Source organism: Eurypyga helias, unplaced genomic scaffold, assembly GCF_000690775.1.
Source record: "Eurypyga helias isolate BGI_N326 unplaced genomic scaffold, ASM69077v1 scaffold14357, whole genome shotgun sequence".
In the NCBI taxonomy this organism is placed as follows: Eukaryota; Metazoa; Chordata; class Aves; order Eurypygiformes; family Eurypygidae; genus Eurypyga; species Eurypyga helias.
Genome location: NW_010261185.1, coordinates 1,289 through 20,851, shown reverse-complemented (window position 1 = coordinate 20,851; position 19,563 = coordinate 1,289). Strand labels below are relative to the sequence as shown.

The 19,563-nt window shown below is 47.5% G+C and overlaps 1 protein-coding gene across 1 annotated transcript; it reads left to right on the top strand.

Moving 5' to 3' along the window:
• Positions 1-11,566: 11,566 nt before the first annotated feature.
• LOC104505073 (bromodomain-containing protein 3) lies at positions 11,567-18,795 on the top strand (the record flags this gene model as incomplete). The annotated part of the gene is made up of 5 exons (XM_010155281.1): positions 11,567-11,883; positions 13,889-14,026; positions 14,983-15,130; positions 16,533-16,747; positions 18,424-18,795. Coding segments are annotated over exons 1-5 (1,074 nt in total), but the record flags the coding sequence as incomplete, so codon positions are not given.
• Positions 18,796-19,563: the final 768 nt, after the last annotated feature.

Here is a 19,563-nt window from a genome sequence, read left to right as displayed (position 1 = left end):
TTTTGTCCTAAACCAAATCTGTTCTTTTTCAAAATAATAACTTTAATCATTTTACTGTAGAAAACTTTAAAATTGAGTAGGAGAAAGTGTTGGAGCACAAGAAGTGCACAAAGTGGGGAGGGGGTGTCTGTTGGCGAAGGAAGGTATTTTCTCTTATGAATTGCTCTGGTTCTGCTGTGAAATGCTTCTAATGAGTTATGATACGGCTCTGTGTCTGTTTATGAGAAGTCTGTCTGCTGTGTCAGTGTGTGCATGGAGCTGCCCATAAGGATAACATCTGTGTATGAGAAGTCTGTCTGCTGTGTCATGGAGCTGCCCGTAAGGATAGCATCTGTGGCACTTGTGATATTAATAATGCTGAGATAACGCCACGCAGTACTGGGGATGTAAGGGAGAATCGGTGTCGGTTCTTAGGTACACAGAGCAGAAAACCATCCTTCAAATAGGGTAATACACAGGAATTGGATGTTATTTGCTAGGGCTCTGTGTTTTATTCTTTGCCAGAATACTTTTTGTACTTCATTTCATTCAGAGGAGGCAATCTTCCTGTTACAAGGAGCCTCTTAAATTCACTTGGAAGTAGAATTTGGGTGTATGTAACCCCCCTCCCTAACAGGTGTCATGGGGATGTCTCAGGTGTTGTAGTTTATCTTTTAGAAATGTGCTTAAAGAGCGCTGCAGCGTGGGGAAAGGGATAAAGCAGATGGCAATTACAGCTTTGCACTTTCTTTAAATGACAATTCAGCATCGTACTTAGTGGAAAACAGTTAAGTTGTGGAGTTTGAACACCTTGTAGATACAGGTTCCTCTGTGTTTGATTTTTTCCTTAAACTTTGGTATAATCATAACACTGAGAAGGAGTTAAGGTATAAATGCATAGGAAAAGTGTAATGACTTTAATGGTAGATGGTAGGGGAAATCTTTACATCCCCATTTCGCAAGTGGGGAACTGACAAGGCTACAGCGTGGGGTGTCGAGAAGTGAGCTGAGGTGTCAGCATCCTCTTCTGAAGCGGTCTTCGTTTTTTTGTAATACTTTGCAATTAAGCAGAAGCTTGGAGATGCGCTGCCCAGCACAGAAGTATTCCAGCCCTTGGTTTTGTATTTTTGTTTTTCACCTTTTCTTCAAAATACTTTGTGTCCAATAATCTCTCTTTTTGGAAATCAGAGTGCAGAAAAAGACACAATCATGACAGAAGCTGCTGTGGAAAGACTGTGTGTAATTTATTCACTATACGCTGAATCCAACTGAGTGAGTTTAAGTTTGTCTCTTATACTGTAAAAATACACAGAGCACCATATGCTGATTAAAAAGGGGAAGGGCAGACTGTCTTTTTCAGAACACAAATGTTTAACTGTGCAGATCCCATCCTTGCAAAAGCAGAGAAAAACCACCCTGCGAGGGTGTAGACATACAACAATCCCATCAGGAGTTCGGAAGCCTGTGCTGGTGTTGCCACATTATGCTTTAATGGGTGTACCTAAATGTTCCTGTTGTGCACGTATCATCTGAAAATTGGGTCAGTGCCAGAGGGTTGTTTGTTTTGTTTTTAAAATAATTCAACGGAAATAGGGTTTGCTGACCTGAAATTGGCAAAACTGGTTTCTGGAGTCACAGGATGGATTGGCAGTTGTATCGTGTTGGATAAGTCATGCTTTGGAGAAGTTAGGCTTTAAGTAATGATGGACTGAGGGGAATTAGGAGACAGAGCCTTGAAGGAGGTGGATTGTGGTAGTGACCTTTTTCTTTAATTTTTATTTTTAAGACACTTAAATCTTGCCAGTTTGTACCTTTTGCACTGTGCCTGGTCCTGGTCAGGGCAGTAGAACCTCTTGGTCATAGTGTAGTTGGTGCTTAGGCACATCCTGATGAAACACGGGTAAGTTGAGGTGTTTTAACCTCTCAGTTCCTAGCCTTAGCAATCACCCAGGCTCCAGCTTTTATTCTCTCTCCCCATCCCTCTTGCAGTGTCTGGTCATGAGCAGGGGCTGCAGCCTCCTGCAGCCTGTACTGTCCTCGTACAGCGTCTGGTACGTGATCATTTTTTGTGTGTCACTGCACGGCAGTGATAACGGTGACTGAGCCTGAGTGAGCCACTCCAGGGCTTTTCTCACCTTGCTCTCGTCCTTAGCTCAGAAGAGTGCAGTGCGTGTATATGATGCAGCAGGTAACAGCAGCCTGTGGCCAATCACATTTTCAAACTGCATGAAATGGGAAGCTTTAACTTCCTGTCTCCTCCAATTTCCATTCCTCCTTTCTTTTCTGGACTTTCTCCACATTTTGCTTTCCCCCACAGGTTGTAGGTTAGCTGCGCGTTTCCTCTGCCAGCTTGTCTGCTCAGCAGTACTTGTCTCTGTTTCATTCCACCAATTTTGTTTCCTGGAGGAAAGTAAGCAAAAGGAACCCTAGGCTGGCTTCTGCTGAAGCCAACAAGTACCAGGTTAAGACTGTTCAGCCGCATCACCCAGTACCGAAGTGATTAACAGCTTCAGCCTGCTTGCTTGTCACTTTGATGTGTCCAGGACGGACCTGTTGCTCCTGGGCTTTCAGGACAGATAGATGTTTTTTATTCTGAGCAGCTCTCACAAGTGAGATTTTCCCCCTGTGCTCCTTGTGTGCTGTGACTGTTGTCTGGTGGCTGGGCAAGCAGGAGTCCATAGGTCCCCTGCCACTGAGCCTGTCACAGGGTTTCAGTCTCCCATTGACAGAGCAGTTGGGAATGCTGACATGAAGGATGCTAATAAAGGGTGACAGATTTTCAAGCCCAGGCGAGCAAATGGGCTTGTAGTTCTGATTGGTCTTCAAGTACGGGCTTGAATGCATAAGCCAAGGTGAGTAGAGGTGGAAGAGCAGATTCTGTCTGTGAAGTTTAAAGTGATAATAATAGCAGAAGCATTGAGAGGTGGAATAACCAAGAAGGCATCCAGCAGAAAGCATTTCTTCCAGTTCTGAATTTGCAGAATTGGCCTGTCTGAAGAAATTGTGGCCGAGTTTGTGGAGTCTTTTGCTGTGCCCATCAGCAAGGTTTGAATTTGGGATCATCAAACTTCTTCCCCTCGTTGGCCGAACTTCCATGTAACCATGGAGATTCCTCTTCTTGACTAGGCTGCGGTTTATTTTTGTGGTGCTTTGAGGAAAAAAGAACAAAATCTCTGTGCACACCTTCTGCTCGTGCAGTGGGACTTCTGTAGCCGGGATCAGATTAACCTGGCAGTGAGAGGATGTATCTTCAGGGCTGGGGAGCATTGACTAGATCCGTTATCATAGCTATTGTAACTGCAACAATGGGAGCATCCACAAGTCTGATCAGTCAGAACAGATTCTCCAGCTCGCTAGCACTTAACCTCTTCTGTCATTTTCTCTCTCCCGATGGACAGCTAGAAGAGGGATTGACCCAGGTAGAGGAGCCCAAACACAGCGTGTTTCTGTCTTTGGTCAATCCAGATAAATCTCTTTCTAAGGAAGGTTTAGGCAATTAGTTGTATCATGCAGGTGATAAGTCTGCAAAACCCTCTGTGGAGAGGTGCTGAGCCACAGAAACTGCAACCTATCGGGAGAGGAGAGTTGCTTAGCACTTTGCAGGATGGGGCTTGACGTGGTTACTGAATCACGGAGGGGAACGGAGCTGCTGTGTTGTGGTTTATATCGGACTTCCAATGGGCCTTCAGCCGTGTTCCTGCCTCCCCGAGGTCCCCCGCCCTCCCATCCTGCTCCTGACATGTTGGGAGCTTGTATGGTATGTGGTCACATCCCAGAGCCTTCCCAGGACTTCCTTTTTTCCTGATGTCCAAGGCTGCAGGGCTTCTGCCGCACATGGGCTTGTGGGGGGCTGCAGTAACTCCTGCAAGCGCCAGAACTTGCCAAATAAGCACTCAGTGTGTTGCAGCACACTAGTTCAGAGAGAGCGTGTGCTCAGAAGCAGGTTCACCTCTCCTTTCTCTGTAAACCTCGACTGCCTGCAGTCTGGCTTCCCTCTGGCTTTTCCTGATGATGAGATGTTGTGTGTTCAACCCTGTGGGTCATGCAAGGTAACTTCATTGCATCTCCACCTTTACCCTCTAGGAAGAAGTGGCACGAGCAGACTCTGCCCAGGCACGTCCTTCTCCCAAACACTTTCCTTTCTGTGCCAAATCTGTTATGAAAAGGAAGGCTGAAACAGCCCAACACCTTTTTGTTTTTCCCCACGGCCGTAAAGGTATACTGTGGAAGCACCTCCCCAGTCCCATCCTGTTGATTTGACTGTCTTCCCGGAGTGTTGATGTGCAAGGCACTAGTTGCTTTACGTACCCCACAACCTGTTCATAGATGCTTATTTCCACTGCTGCAACTAAGCGTTTGTTAAGGTTTTCATTACATGTCACTGAGTGAATTTGCTGAAGTGATTCCTGGAAGATTTTTTGCAAGGGCAGTTCACTTCATTTCAGCAATCTCAGTCCAGTCCTCACTGCAGCCAGGTCTCTAAGCTGGCTGAACTCCCCCAGTCAGGAATACAACACGGAGTAAACTCTTTAACCGCTCACGCTCTTCCTTCCTCCACTAGCCTCGTTAGCAAAGCTGTATGTAACTCAAGAGCACGCACAAAGCCAACCTATGTCTGAGTTAAAAATCTGACTTTGTGTTTTCAGAGGACCACAGAAAGTCAGGCTGCAAGAAATGTCCAGAGGTCGCTCTGTCGTGCTCCCCAGTCCAAAAGAGCATCGACCATACCTAATCCATTACTGAGGCTGGTTATTTAAACTCTTCTCAAAAGCAAATTCCAGGCTATGAAAATGAACTTGTGACAGTGTGAAACTGCACTCCCTGCACTTGACACTGCAGCCTTTAGAAAGCAGTTGAGCCCCATATGATTTGTGTGTTGCAGGAGGTATGTGTCACATCTAGATTCTTGCTCAGACTTGATCAGACGGCGCTTCCTGTGGCGTTAGCAACTTAGTGGAGAGAAATACTCCAGCCTGTAATTATCAGACCATCATTTTATTTGAGGTGCCTAGAATAGTGCTTATAAAAAGTGCCCAGTGTCCTTATAGTTAAAATAAAGTGACATTCAGGTACCACTGAGTTTGAAAGGGTGATGTGAGACATCTTAAAGCAGCTTGTCTTGCAGGGAGCACTGAGTATGTATCAGAGCTGAAGGCCCTTGAAATTGCTGGTTACTGCTGGCTGATTCTTAGCTCCTGGTTTCCACAGGCTTCTTACTGAGGAAACACCTGCTCTTGTAATAGCCACGTAGAGACCAAGGGTGGGAAATCCATCTGCATAATCTGATGAGCATTAAACTAACCAAGTCAAAAGCCAAGGAACTGGCTTAATCTTCTGTGAGCTTTTTCCCTCCCTCCTGGAGAGGTAAGTTAAGGACACAGTTGCATCTCCCAGTCTCAGGGTGGTACTGGGGCTCTGCTCAAAATAATATGCATGAAAAGCAATCTCTGATGTGTGGAATTAATGATGTGAGGGACAACAAGGACAGCTGAATGGACTTTCAGAGTGCAGAGCTGCAGTGCCATAAGGGCACTCACAAGCCAAATTCCCATTTCCTGCAGCGAAGCCAGGTGCAAATGCTTCATCCCCAGATCTTGAGGGCATATTGCCTACGGCGTGCTTGTGTCTGTCAGGGCAGTGTTGGCTGCTAAAGCGGCTCGTCTGTCCCTGAGTCTTGGTCTCAAATGGCACATCCCTTGTTGTTTGAACGTCCCTGCTGATGCGGAATTAGTAAGTAGTGAAAGCTGTCTGAGGTTCAGTTCGTATACGGGCTGTTGGGAAGGGAGGGCAGAGTAGGAGGAAAAGGACATCCACCAACTTTGTTTCCTTCCAAGGAGCCTGGAGGAGTAGTGGTGTAGCCTGCTGTGGAATGAAATGGGTACAACCACCCTCAATTCATTGTCTTGCCTGACTTTACTACTACTCCTCAACACAACCTTAGTGTGCTAAACCTTACCTGCAGTTGTAAGAAGTCTGGGCATGCTGACAGTGGGCCTGCTGCATCTCTGAGATGGGGAGCAGCATATGGTGGCAAACCTGGCCAAGCGTCCAGCTATTGCTGCTGCGGGGGGAAAAAGGGTCTGAGCATCTGCTTTGGTGGCCACAAGGAACCTGTGCGGGGTTAATGCTTGGAGCAGCAGTGAGGATGCCTGCTCCAGCTGCCCTGCTGTCCATGTGGTTCTGGCTGCTGGCTCTATCCTGCCTTTGGAAAGGCTCAGCCTGTCGCGCCTGCGAGAGCAGCGCTTCTTCGGAGGTGCTCTTTCTCTGATGGGCTGGCTAGTGAAACCGAGGCAGGTTCTGGCTGGGCGTTGGGCTCGCTGGGTAGCCCTGGGCAGGTCGCTTCTCCAGGGTGTGAAGCGTGAGTTGTGAGTACCAGCTCTTTGAGGTCGGAACAGGGTCTTGCTGTGTGTCTGTGGAACCGGAATTGCTGGGGGACCTTGGTCTCTGCACAGCCTCCGTGTGCTACTGTAATGTAAATAATAATGTGGAGATAAAGGTGAGGTCAAGGAACATCTCTTAAACTTGATAATTTTCCCTGATGGGAAGATTTATGTGTTGGTTTCTGGCTGGGCTGGAATTGTGCCAGTTTTTGATCAGTGTCCAAGTAACCACACAGAAATACTATACCAAGGGGGAAAAAAACCCTAGTTCCTGGGCTCACATGCTAACATAAAGCTTGCTACCTTCTAATCAAAACAAATACCATCCTGTACTGCTCGGCGAGCAGCAAGGGAGTGAGCCATCCGTTAAATGTTTGGCGCTGCTAAAGGAAGTGGCAGAACCGTTAGCTGAAGCAGCAGGCTCGCTGGCACGGCGTGCGCTTCGTGGGGCTTTATAGCTGCTTCTAAAATAGTCTCCACCGCTGCAAGAGAGGCTGTGGGCTGGATCTGCTGAGTAAAATGTTATCCTGCTAGTACAGGGAGCTATTAACGTGTCTTCTCCGTGCCAACCATCTCTCCACTGACTGACCCTTGCGAGCAACTCGATGAAAGGAAAGTTAAAAAGAAATAGCCTTCCAGCCCGGCTGGCTGTTTTGGACGCCTGGTTTGGCTGGGGGATGAGCCAAACCCCGTAGCTTCGCTGGATGCCACACTGAGGTTGTGATTTAGCACAAAAGGACAGGCTTAAACTCCAGAGAAGCAAGATTTGTTTGGGAGTTTGAGTTTTGCTTTTAATTACTGTCTTAGACCGGGATGAGTAAGAAGGGCTGCGCAATGTGGGAAGCGGTTGGCACTCTTCACGTATGACAGCAAAAGGGGTGTGCTTCAAATTTGTAATGTGCACACGCAGCCAGGAAAATCAAGAACAGCTCCTGCTACTTGAACATACGGGTCTGGGAAACAGGATAAGTAGTAATTCAACATTTTAAATTTGAGAAGCTATTACTCCAGGGCTAAAAGAAGTCCAGCCTCAGCTCCTCACTGGAAGGTGTGTGTGATTGCCCAGAGAAGCTGTGGATGCCCCATCCCTGGAAGTGTCCAAGGCCAGGCTGGATGAGGCTTGGAGCAACCTGGTCTGGTGGAAGGTGTCCCTGCCCATTGCAGGGGGTGGGATGGGGTGGGCTTTAAGGTCCCTTCCAACCCAAACCAGTGTGTGATTCTGTGTCTGTGCCAAGGCTGCCTTTGGCAGTCTCTGTTCCAGATTCATACAGTACCTTCTACAGCGATGTCCTGGCTCGCACCTGGGCTCCGTAATGGTTTAAATAGTTATTGATACTAAAGCAATTTCATCATGGAGTGCGTAGACTGGACCTGTGTGTTTTGATTTTACTTGTAGTTACGGGACAGTTTGTGTAGGCTTCCTTGGTTTTTGTGTGTGAGCCTGCTTCACTCTTGCATGGAATGATGCGTATGGTACACTGGGCTGTCAGATGGCCATGTCTCTCACTTTCTCCTTTGATAAATGAGGTCTGACAACGAGTAGATTTCTCAGGCAGGGCCATGGCCTCTCTGAATTCCATGTCATACACTTTGGGACATTTCCAAAGCATTTACACTCTCAGCTTCCACGTTCCTCGTAATCCTGCTTTTTACGCTCTTAGAAAAGAGTATTATATTGAAACTTTATAAATAAAGGAATGGGTGTAGAAACAAATTTTTATTTTTAAAAATTAAGGAATGATCCGATATCAAATCAGCTTCCCCTGCAGATGATGAGAAAGGTGCTGGACCAAGGGTTAAGAGGGTGCAGTGAGGCACATGCACACGAAAGCTGTGTTTATGCCAGGAATAGATACTTCCAGCGCTGCTGAGATAGCTCAGGTAGCTATTCCTGTCTTTCAGCTGCAGGATCCAGCATTTAAATGACAGTGCTGCTGGGAGGTTTGAGGTTTGTAGCCACTTTGGGTTGTAATAACCCATGGGTTGGAGCATGCAAGCTAAAGAGGATCAGCTGCCAGAGGACTAGCAGAGTTGGCTGTCAGGAGTCTGCCCCTCCTACTTTTTGTAATGGTCTTAATTAAAATCCTTTCTGGGTTGTGTCACCGATGACTGACTGTTACGTGCTTCTCTGATGTGGACTGTGCAAGCCTCATTTAAGCTCGGTGACCAAACCCTGCACGTGAAGAGGCAGTGCATGTCCCAGGGTTTGCAGGCTGGCTGGGTGGAGCAGATGGAGACAGAAAGGAGCTATCCCTATCTCCATGGCACAGACGAGGAGCTGCGGTGTGGAGATACTGAACGCCCTGGCTAAGGTCAGAGAGGGAGTTTGGGAGAGACGGGAGCTAGATCCGTGGTTTTTGAGTTACAGTTTTGGGATTAATAACAATTAATTAAAAAAAAAAATCCTTAGCAAAATGGAGTTTGAGCGGTAGGAAGAAATCAGGAAATCCAAATGGAAAGAGAATCTTTGTATTTAAGGTATTTAAAGGGAAGATTTAAGTTACTCTGCATAGTTTCAGCCTTGTGACTGGAATGCTCTGTAGCAGTAGGAGTTGCTGTCTGTGGGAGTTTCATCTCCTGTCAATCCTTTGATTGGATTCACTTTGGGAATCAAGAAGACGGCGAACAAAACGCTTCAGTGGCTCCGGGGGCCTGCAATCAGCGTTGCAAACACTCGAGTGATGGCCTTGGGGTCTGCAGTCCGTGCAGGGAGCTGCCCAGAAGGAGGCAGTGAAACTTCCCAATTATCTTTCATTTCTTCTTTTTAATTCGTGGTCTGTTTCCCCACCTTGGCCCGAAGGCTGCATTTTGCAATATTTTTGCTGCTGCTTGAACTGATGGAACATCAGGAGAAAATGTTTCCCCCAGTTTCTTCCGGATCGGAAATCCCAAGGAACATCCTAGCTGTGAAGTTCCTTGCTCAGAGGTGCCTGGTGGTCGCGCTGCCTGCCAGCAGCAGCACGACCGGTGTGGTCAGGTGCGAGCTGGGCAACGGAAACCAGTCCTTCTTGACCTACTAACCTGGGTCCTTGAGCTGTCAAAGACTAGGGACCAGGGGCCTGATGGCGGATTGGTACTTGGGCCATATACGTGGCATGAAGTCCTGCTGTCGTCTCCGATTTTTCCACATCCTTGGAATGCAGTGGGTCTCATGGATGGACGGTGGCAGTCATAACTTTTCTCGGCTATCCCCTGCATGCGTAAGCACACGCACTCAGGCAGATTCGTTTTAGGTTAAAATTGTTAAAAATTGTTAAAATTGTTAAAAACAATTTCATTTTCCATAGAAGCACTATAAAAAATTAACTATACAATTAACTCTTAAAAAAAACCAACCCGAACCTACACCCTATCTGCTTTCTGGAGCCAGGAACACCTGTGAGCCAAGCCAGACGGGTCCATGCACCCAGTGGCACCTGGGGCAGTGGGGTGTCCCTGATGGCTGTGGCTCCCGGAGCACCGGCTGCTTTGTGGCCTGGTTCCCTGTGCCACAGCATCGCTGGGCTGTTGGTGTTGTAGTTACTGAGCTGCTGGGGCATGGCCTTTGGAATGCAAATGCCTCCCCTACCTGGGCAAGCCTGGGAAAACCTGGATTTAAACAGCCCGCTGTGCTGCAGATCTGTTTATGTTTGTACGCGTCTATTTCTGTAAAATTCACCCAAACTAGGTACCTGTTTACTTCTTGCCATTACCTAATCAGCTTCTCAGAGGGTGAGTTGATGTACTGTGTTAAGGCCAGATATTCAGTAGAGATGGTTAGGGATGTATCCAAAAGTTTGCGGGTGTCTTAATGCTCTCTCCTTCCTCCTGTATTGCAGCTTCTGTCTGTGCAAGAAGCACATGTCAGTGAGAGTATTTGTGTGGCTTTACGAATGTATTTAAAATAATTTGCCTCTGGAAAGTGACTGTGGTCCGTTTGCCATGAGAAGAGTAGCTGCAGTCCTGATGTGAATTGAAATATCAAATGTTTATGGAAGATGACATAGCAAAGCTGTTTACCATATGGTATACAAGACACACTGATACTAGGCCATTTTTTCCCTTGTAGTTTGCTGGGAAAAAAAATAAATACAATAGTACTTTGTGTATTCTTCTGTACTTCAGATGTGCCTTTAATGGAGAGCATGACAATGCTGCCTTAGGTCATAGGATATAGGTATAATATCAATTATTATGAATATTGAGCCTGTATCTTGAGATGTTGGTATGAAACTGGAGGCCCAGTCAGTTAGGATTCAGAGTGCAGATCCCTTCAAGTTAGGATGTTTTCGGTGGCACATTCATTCACAACTGTTCACAGCACCTCCCTCTGCCCCTTCTTTTATTTCTCTGGATCGAAGTCCTCTGACAGCTGTTGTGTGCTCTTGGTAACGGGATTTTAGACTGACCGTTGCACCAGCGTAGAGACTTGTAAGCTGACTTACTGCCAGCCAGCGCGGCTCTGGAGACAATGCAGTGAAGTTTACACGGAGCTGCCAGCTATGGATTTGCCAGCTTGGATCAGCACATTCCTGGGAATCTCTGCATTACATCCTAACTGTATTCCCTAACAGTATTCTTGTTCAGCCTGAAGAAGAGAGGGCTCTGGGGAGATCTTACAGTACCTGAAGGGGGTCTGCAGGAAAGCTTGGGGGGGGGGCTTTTTGCAAGGGCCTGTAGGGACAGGACAAGGGGTAGCGGGTTTAAACGGAAAGAGGGAGATTGAGATTGGACATCAGGAAGAAATTCTTCCTGCAGAGGGTGGGAGGCACTGGGACAGGTTCCCAGAGAAGCTGTGGATGCCCCATCCCTGGGAGTGTCCAAGGCCAGGCTGGATGAGGCTTGGAGCAACCTGGTCTGGTGGAAGGTGTCCCTGCCCATGGCAGGGGGTGGGACTGGGGGGGCTTTAAGGGCCTTTCCAACCCAAACCAGTCTGTGATTCTTATGCTACACCTGGGTTGTCTTTGCACGAAGATGCTTTCTGAGTCAGATACAGCAAGAACTAGTCCTGTGAAGCTTACTGGATCTCTGCAGGCTTTGAATTTGGGAAATGCTGTTCCACCGTCTCTTGTGTCTTGATCTGTGCCCATCACCAAGATGGAGTGTCACAGGGAATGAAGCAGATGGGATAAAGATCCTGAGTTAAGATAACTCCTGTTGATTGAACATGCCTACTTCAAGTAAGTATCTGTATTTACATACTGTCCTCTTCCTCTCATTTGATCTAGGTTGTATGGTTGGACCCTGGAAATGGGATGTCAGTCCCGTTCAGGGAGCATAAAGGAAGAAAGAAAATCTTCTAGTTGCTGCCGCTGTCACAGCGAGTGAGAGCCAGAGCAGGAAAATGTCGACAGTCACATCAGCAATCCAGGCTCCTCAGGGCCCTGTGAATCCACCGCCTCCGGAGGTCACTAATCCTAATAAGCCTGGCCGGAAGACCAACCAATTGCAATATATGCAAAATGTTGTGGTGAAGACGTTATGGAAGCATCAGTTTGCTTGGCCTTTCTACCAACCTGTTGATGCAATTAAACTGAATTTGCCGGTACGCATCTATCTTCTTCTGCTCGATATTCTGTTCTTGGCGAGCTTTGTGTTGGCGAGATCAGTTTTCCGATTGCTGGGTCAGAATGGTTATGTTGCTTTTGGGGGTTTCTTTGAATGCCCTTAGACTGGCTGGATAGAAGATGATGTCTTCCAGAGCTGGAGAGGTGCATGTCTCTGAAGGAAAAGAATACTTCTAACTTAGCTGGGGAAGAGAAGAGCACACAGGCAAGATGTCTTGAAGCACCTGAAGCATAGTGCTTTGTTTGTGACTTACATCTGGTTACTTTTACATGTCTTCGCCCCTTATCCCACCTCTGTCCAATCTGAGAGAGAGTCTCGAAGCCCCTGCTCTTCGGAGCATTTGGCATTGTGTGCAATGTAATTTGTGTTTCTGGTAGGCTTTCTTGGATTTGCCACTGACTGTAGTGTTGAGGAAGACAGGAAAAGCTAATTACCAAGGACACTTTGAAGCTAGATAATTTCAAATGCTGTACTGGAAGCAGAAATAACAGAACAGTTGCATTTACCCTTCTGCCTCCTGTGCCTGATGTGTGCCCTGTCTCTGTCAGAGAAGACATGACAAGATAGAGCCTGGTTATTCATAAATGACCAGTTTACTAAGTGGCTTTCTTCCAGGGAACAGAGCCTTGTGCTCTTCACCTCTTCAAAGAGGTCCTTTAGGTGTAAAAACTCAGCAGTGGTGGCATACCCCTACCCACCCGCTTCACTTAAATAGAGACACCACCACTGCCCGGCCACCCTGCTGTCCGCTCAGCCAGGCAGCCCATGGCAAAGTTGCTCTGGGTGCTTTGAGAAGAGCTGCATGTAGGATCCAAGGGAGCACGATTCTGGGATGTAAGGTCAGGAGACCTCCAGTTACCACAGGTTATAACCCAGTTTTACGGACTGGGTCAGGTGTCTTTTGAGCTCTGATGTTGTTGGTGGGTGCTGTTTAAAGTGCTAGCCAGAAGAGCACACCACTTAACGCCTGTATAATCTTTTTCTAGGGTCTCTGCTCCTTTGTGTCTCCTTTTTGCGGATTTAGTTTCTCAGTGAGGTGGTTTAGTGTAGGTTATCAGAAAATTGAAAGGAGTCAGTTGGAAGAATAGTTGCTTTTCACGTGTGGCCTCAATCTGCACAAGCCCAGTAGCTGTCAGGATTGCCTTGACTGGAAATATTGGTGTCTCGGGTCGTGCTCGGAGAGTGGCCAGTGGCAGTAGGTGGCTTCGTGCTCACGTGCAGCGAGAGAGCTTGCTGCCTTTCTCCACAGTGGGAAAACTGTGTATAGCCTTGCATGCCTAGAGTGCCTCCTGGCTAATCACAGCCTCTGCGGATGCTCGAGACCAGCCTAGGGAGAAACTGGCTTAACATCCAGAAAGACTGAAATGGCCTTAAAACAGAGACTGAAACTTTCAGCGCAGTCTTAGCCAATACTGGCACTGAAACTCCTGTAAGTGCCAGAGGCAGCCTTTTAAAAGGGGAGGCAGAAGTGCTGTTTCCCAAATTGCAGCCGTTCCACCCTTAGCCTGACCACCCTGGTGCTGGTCCCGCACGAGCGTGAAGCACATCGCTGCAGCGTCAGCCCAGCTGGCGAGCGTGGCACCCTCCCACTCTGCAGCACAATCTGAAACAGTACTTGCAGCCCCGTAGAGGGTTATCGGGGTTGTGAACAGCTTCCAGGGACAGCCCTCAAAGCATCTTTTCCCACACATACTGCACTTGCTGCCTTCGCGGGCCGGCTGTCCGAGTAGCCGTTTGTGCGTGTGCTTGAGCACTGAGGAGAGTTGTGGAGGGAGTTCTTGTGCTTTGTAGTCAAGTTCATAATAATGATAGGCTAAAAGGCGACAGAAAAAATGAAAGCAGAGAGATTTGCAATTTCCACAAAAAATTTGGGGATGCGTTTCTTGGGAGGGGGAGCAAGGAGAAAGCTGGGACTAGAGGGAGATGTGAACGACACCTTCTGCGTATCAGGAGATGTAACACCTTTCCTGTTTCTCCAACAGGATTATCACAAAATAATAAAAAACCCCATGGACATGGGGACGATCAAGAAGCGCCTGGAACATAACTATTACTGGAGTGCCAGTGAATGTATGCAGGATTTCAACACCATGTTTACAAACTGTTACATTTATAACAAGGTAAAGAGCCCAGACAAGTGTGTTGCTGGGGCGCTGCCTGGAAAAGACCCACCTACAACTGTTGGAGTGCGGGTTTTGAACAGGGCCAGCTCCGCCGCCCTCTGGGCCCTCCTTGCCAGGGTTTGAAACGCCACTAATTGCAACCACATTACTCGAAAGGCACAAAGCTGTCTTTGTGCTGTGTCTTTCTTCCCCCAGACTAGTTAAAATGGCAAATATGCCTTTTAACTGTAGGTAGACTTCTGCTCTGGGGCTGTGTAGCGAGTTTTTACTGCTTTTATTTCCAGTTAAGAATTCTGTAGGATAAGATAAAGTTTGTGCAGTGCTTTGCAGGTCTTACAGTGCTGTGTTACACTGGCTGTCTAGTAGCAAACACTTGGTTCAGGAAGTATAACTCAGTTCTCCGCCTATGTCTCGTCTATACTTGCACATCTTTGGATTGCTTATTATTATTTTGGGTTTGGCTTGTTTGCTGTTTTGTTAGGGTGTTAAAAGCCTGTATTCTTTGTGTTATGTTTTTCTGCAGTGGTTTGTCATCATTGACCCATACTGGAGAACAAGCTGAAATAAACAAATTAATTAGTTTGAGCCACAGAGTATGTGTTTACACTCTTCTCTTGGACCTGCTGGCAAGCAGAAGAGGACAGCTCGTCTGTTCTAGTTTGCTGCTTCCACACCAATGCACGGGATGCTAGTTATCAGGCTCCTGCTAGAAGTCCTGATAGCTCTGAATGCAGCGTACTTAGAGGCTGTAATTATTGTGTGCTAGAACAGAACAGAAGAGTAGGAGGGTAGCATGCATGGAGGGAGAAGAGCCAGTCTGTTTATTGTCGGAGCTTGGATGCCATCATTTATTTGGAGGGCAGCGTCACTGGGGATTTCAGAACCTGATCTTGAACCTCTCTGCTTCTAATATGTGGATAATACAGCACAGGCTTATGTTCTTCTTTCCGCAGCCCACAGATGATATCGTCCTCATGGCCCAAGCCCTGGAGAAGATATTTCTGCAGAAGGTGGCCCAGATGCCTCAGGAGGAAGTAGAATTATTACCCCCAGTTCCTAAAGGCAAAGGTCGCAAGCCGTCAGTGGGCACACAGAGTGCAGGTATTAAGCTGATCCAGTGACAGTGAATGTTATGAGCCTGCTGCTGAGGCCTGACCCACCTTTCAGGCAGCCTGGCTTTGCAAACGGTGAAGAGGCTGGGAAGGGAGCATGTAGTCAGAACGATTAAAGAACTGGAGGAAAGCTAGATAAAGTTCCTCCAGTGTTTCAGGGCTTGTCCGGCTTAAGGCCACTCTGCGTTTGTCACACAAGCATCATACCATTGTGACCTACCCATCCATGCAGCACTTCGAGGGAGGGCACTGCTGTCACTTCCTGTACACAGAGAAGAAACCAAGGCAAGGAGATGCAAGGTCGCTAGACATGCCAGTTTGCTGCAAGTGGCAGACGGTGGGTGGAATGCCTTTACAGACCCGAGTTAATGCTCGCCCGAGGTCCTGGCAGAAGTCTGACACAGCAGAGACTTGGTCTTAACTCTTGTCAGTCTCCTAAACTCCATACAACATTGTTTTTCTGCACACACGGTTGTAACATGATAGAATAAAGTTTGATCAGCAGAAAGGATTTACTAAGCCCTTGCAAAAGGCTGTATAGACCATTGCGTATCAGTAGAAAGTGAGTTTAGTTCAGCTTACCTAGAGTTGATCCTAAACGGAATTAAAACATCTGTAAGCATGGTAAAGACCAGTTCCTAAAGGAACTTGTGTGGGCTGAATTAAAGTGTTGCAAGTCTCTTTCCTGTAAACAAGATCTCATTGTTGCTCTAGGAAAGTCAACTGTTCCTCTTTGTTTTCCCACAGCTCAGGTACCAAATGGAGCTGCAGCTCCAAGCTCAGAGAAATTTGTGATGTGTCATTTCAGCATCCTTTTGATAAAAGCTGCTATAAAAACATAGAGGAATATTACTGCTTTGGCTATTAGTTACTAGAGCTGTCACCCTTAACTTTACACTAGTAGGCAGTTCTTTAACAGTGCACGTCTGGCGTGAGACATTTGCCTGGATATCAGGAGACTTAGGCTCTGCTCCCAGCTCTGTTTCTCTGTATGACTTGGCCAATCTGAAATGCTTTGGACTCCCCACATTGCCTCTCCTTGAGCTCCTGCTCTTTCACTGCGTGCAAGGCAGCTCTGAGAGCACAAGAGGGGTAAACACAGAGCCCATGTGCAAATCTTGAAGGATTTTGCTTGCATATGGCTAGCCTAAAGCTCATGGTATGAGGACTTAGGTCAGTGATTTCTCATTTTTGTGTTAACCCCTGGGTAACAGCTCCAAGCAAATCACGCAGTGTCCTTTGTGCCCTTCCTGTGACCCTGGACTGAGAGCCTTTTGCCAAGCCCATGGTGGCACAGTCCAGCAGCACCAGTGTCACTTTGTTCCCAGTGTCCTGTTGGCACTTGTAACCATCAGTACATCACCGTGTGTTTTCACTTTGTTGTTTGAAAGGAACGCAGCAAGCCGTGGCCGTGTCTTCCGTCTCCCCGCCGGCCCCTTTCCAGAACGTTCCTCCAGCGGTGTCACAGACGCCCGTCATTGCTGCCACGCCTGTGCCAACCATCACTGCTAACGTCCCGCCTGTCACTGCTCCTCCTGCCGCTGCACCCCCTCCGCCTGCTGCTCCGATCATGCCTGTGGTGCCTCCTACACCACCGGTAGTCAAGGTAAATGGAGACCTCCTCCCCTTCCTCCTCAGAAGGCAATATTGCTAAGCAGTGCGTTATTTTCATCCCCCCACTGCTGCTTACCTACATCCCCTCTCTTTGCGTTTGACTCCTGGCCGTTGCTGTCCCTCTGAGGTGTGCTCAAAGCGCTTCCCGTTGAGTCTGGGTGGGTGGAAAGAAGTTTTGTCACTTCTGCTGCACCCCAGCTGTGGGATGTCCGCTGTAACTGCTCCAGCTCCCATCTGACCATAGCCTCAGCCAGTGCCAATGCTCCGCAAACCAGAGAGCTGTTGGAGGCTTCCCCCATTTTGCACCATATAGCCCAAAGCACCTCTTCCCTCTGTAACTGACCCCCTGATTTCACTGGGACTATTCCTTTAAGGTTTGCAGGCTCTGGCGCTAGGAATGTTCCTCTCTGCCATAAACCAGTTCAAGACAAGCCTGTCACTCCAGTTGGAGGAGACTGATGTTGCCTGCAGGTTTTGGGTGCATTAGTTCTGTCTTCCTTACCGAGTAATCTTCGGGGAGTTGCCACTGGTGTTTTGCTATTTACTATGTTAATTTATGGGTAAATTAAAACGTTGCTCCAAATAATTGGAATTTTCCTAGCAAGCTGTATATTGCTTAAAAAACTGTGAAAGCATAGCTCAGAGAAAGCTGTTTGTTCTAAACTGGGAAATGAACTGCAGCAGTGTTGGTGTTTTCTGATGTGAGGTTGCATGGGCCAGCAGAGCCACGGAATTGTTTTGCTTACTTAACCCTATAGCTTGGGAATTACTAGAGAAATTGTAATTCAGACCTTCTTTCAGCTAAGCTGTCCTCCTCAGAAGCCTGTCTCTTACTTCAGTTTCTATCCAAATAACATGCTTCTGAGAATCAATTTAATTCTAAAACTCACGGATGAACTCCGAAGTGAGTTTACCAAATACACACTACAAAATTAATCCTGCTTGGGATTTACTTAAGATTTCCTTTAGATTTCCCTAAGGAACTTTTTCCTCTTTCTCTCTCTCTCTCTCTCTCTCTTCAGAGAAATAAATCCTTCATAGGAACATGAGAGAGCTGACTGGACAGTCATAGCTTGACTTTATGTGAGAGTTTTTATTTGCTTAAGGCAAAATCATTACGTTCTTGCTCTTGTCCATAATCAGCGATCAAACTTAGCACACCCCTGAATGCAAGGGAGTGAGGGCTCATGGGTCTTTGGTGATTAATATGCTTTGGTTCAGAACTTAGAGCCTGATCCTGCCACTGGGGACTCAGACATGTGGTTAAGTTACTGACACTTACTAAGTCACGATGCATCAGCTGAGCTGCAGTAATCGACTGGGCGCACTCCTTTCCCTTGGCAAACATGAGGTAAGAGTCCTTAGTTTAAATCTCAGTGAAATGCATAGAGCTAACGGATTTTGGCATCGTGTTTGGGGCTGGGTTGGAGATGTGCAAATGGCTGGTTACTGTGGCTCAGGTGACATGTAGTAATACATCGTGCTGTAGTCACTGCATTGTGTGTTGAAGCCTCTAGTCACAAGTCCCATTTATCCCAGTGAAGTAATTGTATTTTCTGGCAGGGGGCAGGCAGAGCTCAAAAATAAGGATGAATTGTGCTAGGTTTCTGCTAGCATAGCACGAGAGCTGGGCACGCGCTCATGAAGCCTGTCCATCTGCTGTTTCAGAAAAAGGGAGTGAAGCGGAAAGCAGACACGACAACCCCCACCACCTCCGCGATCACTGCCAGCCGAAGCGAGTCACCCACGCCCCTCTCGGACCCCAAGCAGGCCAAAATCATCGCCCGACGGGAGAGCGGCGGCCGGCCCATCAAGCCACCAAAGAAAGACCTGGAAGACGGGGAGGTCCCCCAGCATGCAGGGAAGAAGGGCAAACTCTCTGAGCACCTCAAGTACTGTGACAGCATTCTCAAGGAGATGCTCTCGAAGAAGCATGCAGCCTATGCATGGCCCTTTTACAAGCCTGTTGATGCAGAGGCCTTGGAATTACATGACTATCACGATATTATCAAACACCCCATGGATCTCAGTACTGTTAAAGTACGTCCACATTTACCACCTCTTTTGCAGGGTGTCACAGCCCTCTGGTCGCAGAGGACTGGCTCCTTCTGGGGGAGGGGGAAGGGACAAGGGTGGAAAACAGAACCTGTTTGGATATCATCTGGATATTTTTATATTTTGTTTCCTTACCCTCTCCTTTTTTTTCCCCGTAACCTGGGACATCTTTTCTTCTGCCCTGCAAAGCAGACTGTACAATGGCATCCTCTCCTTGCGGATAGTCCAGCTATTTAAACCTGTGTCCTTGGGATTGTGTTGCACTCTGAGAAGAAGAGGTGCTGTATTTCATAGGATTCAATTGATAGTATCCCATTTCCAGAAACTGCTGCCTGCCTACTTGTTGGCATGATGAGTGGTCCAGATAGGCTTAACGCTGAGCAATTCCAACCGGAACGTGATGATCATCTGGTACTCGGGGAGGGGAGAAAACTCCATGATGTTTGTGCAGTTCATGTTTGGCTCTTCAAGAGCTTAGCTTAGTATGGTTCAATATTAAAGTGGTTTTCCCAGTAGACTGGGGGGTTTCTCGGAGTCCCTCCTAAATATCCGTGGAGCAAAGCTGTGGTTTTTTTCTAGTTCTCATCTTCCACTTGTCAGCCGGCCGTTGGAATCAGTGTTGGTGGAGGTGAGACATTCTTCCCTGTGCAGGAGGTTAAGGTATTTCTGCTGGCTTGCGTTAGCATCCCAGAAGCGTTTTGCTGGTCCCTGAGCCAGGGTTGTCTGAATGCCCAGGTGACAAGAGGGCAGCTG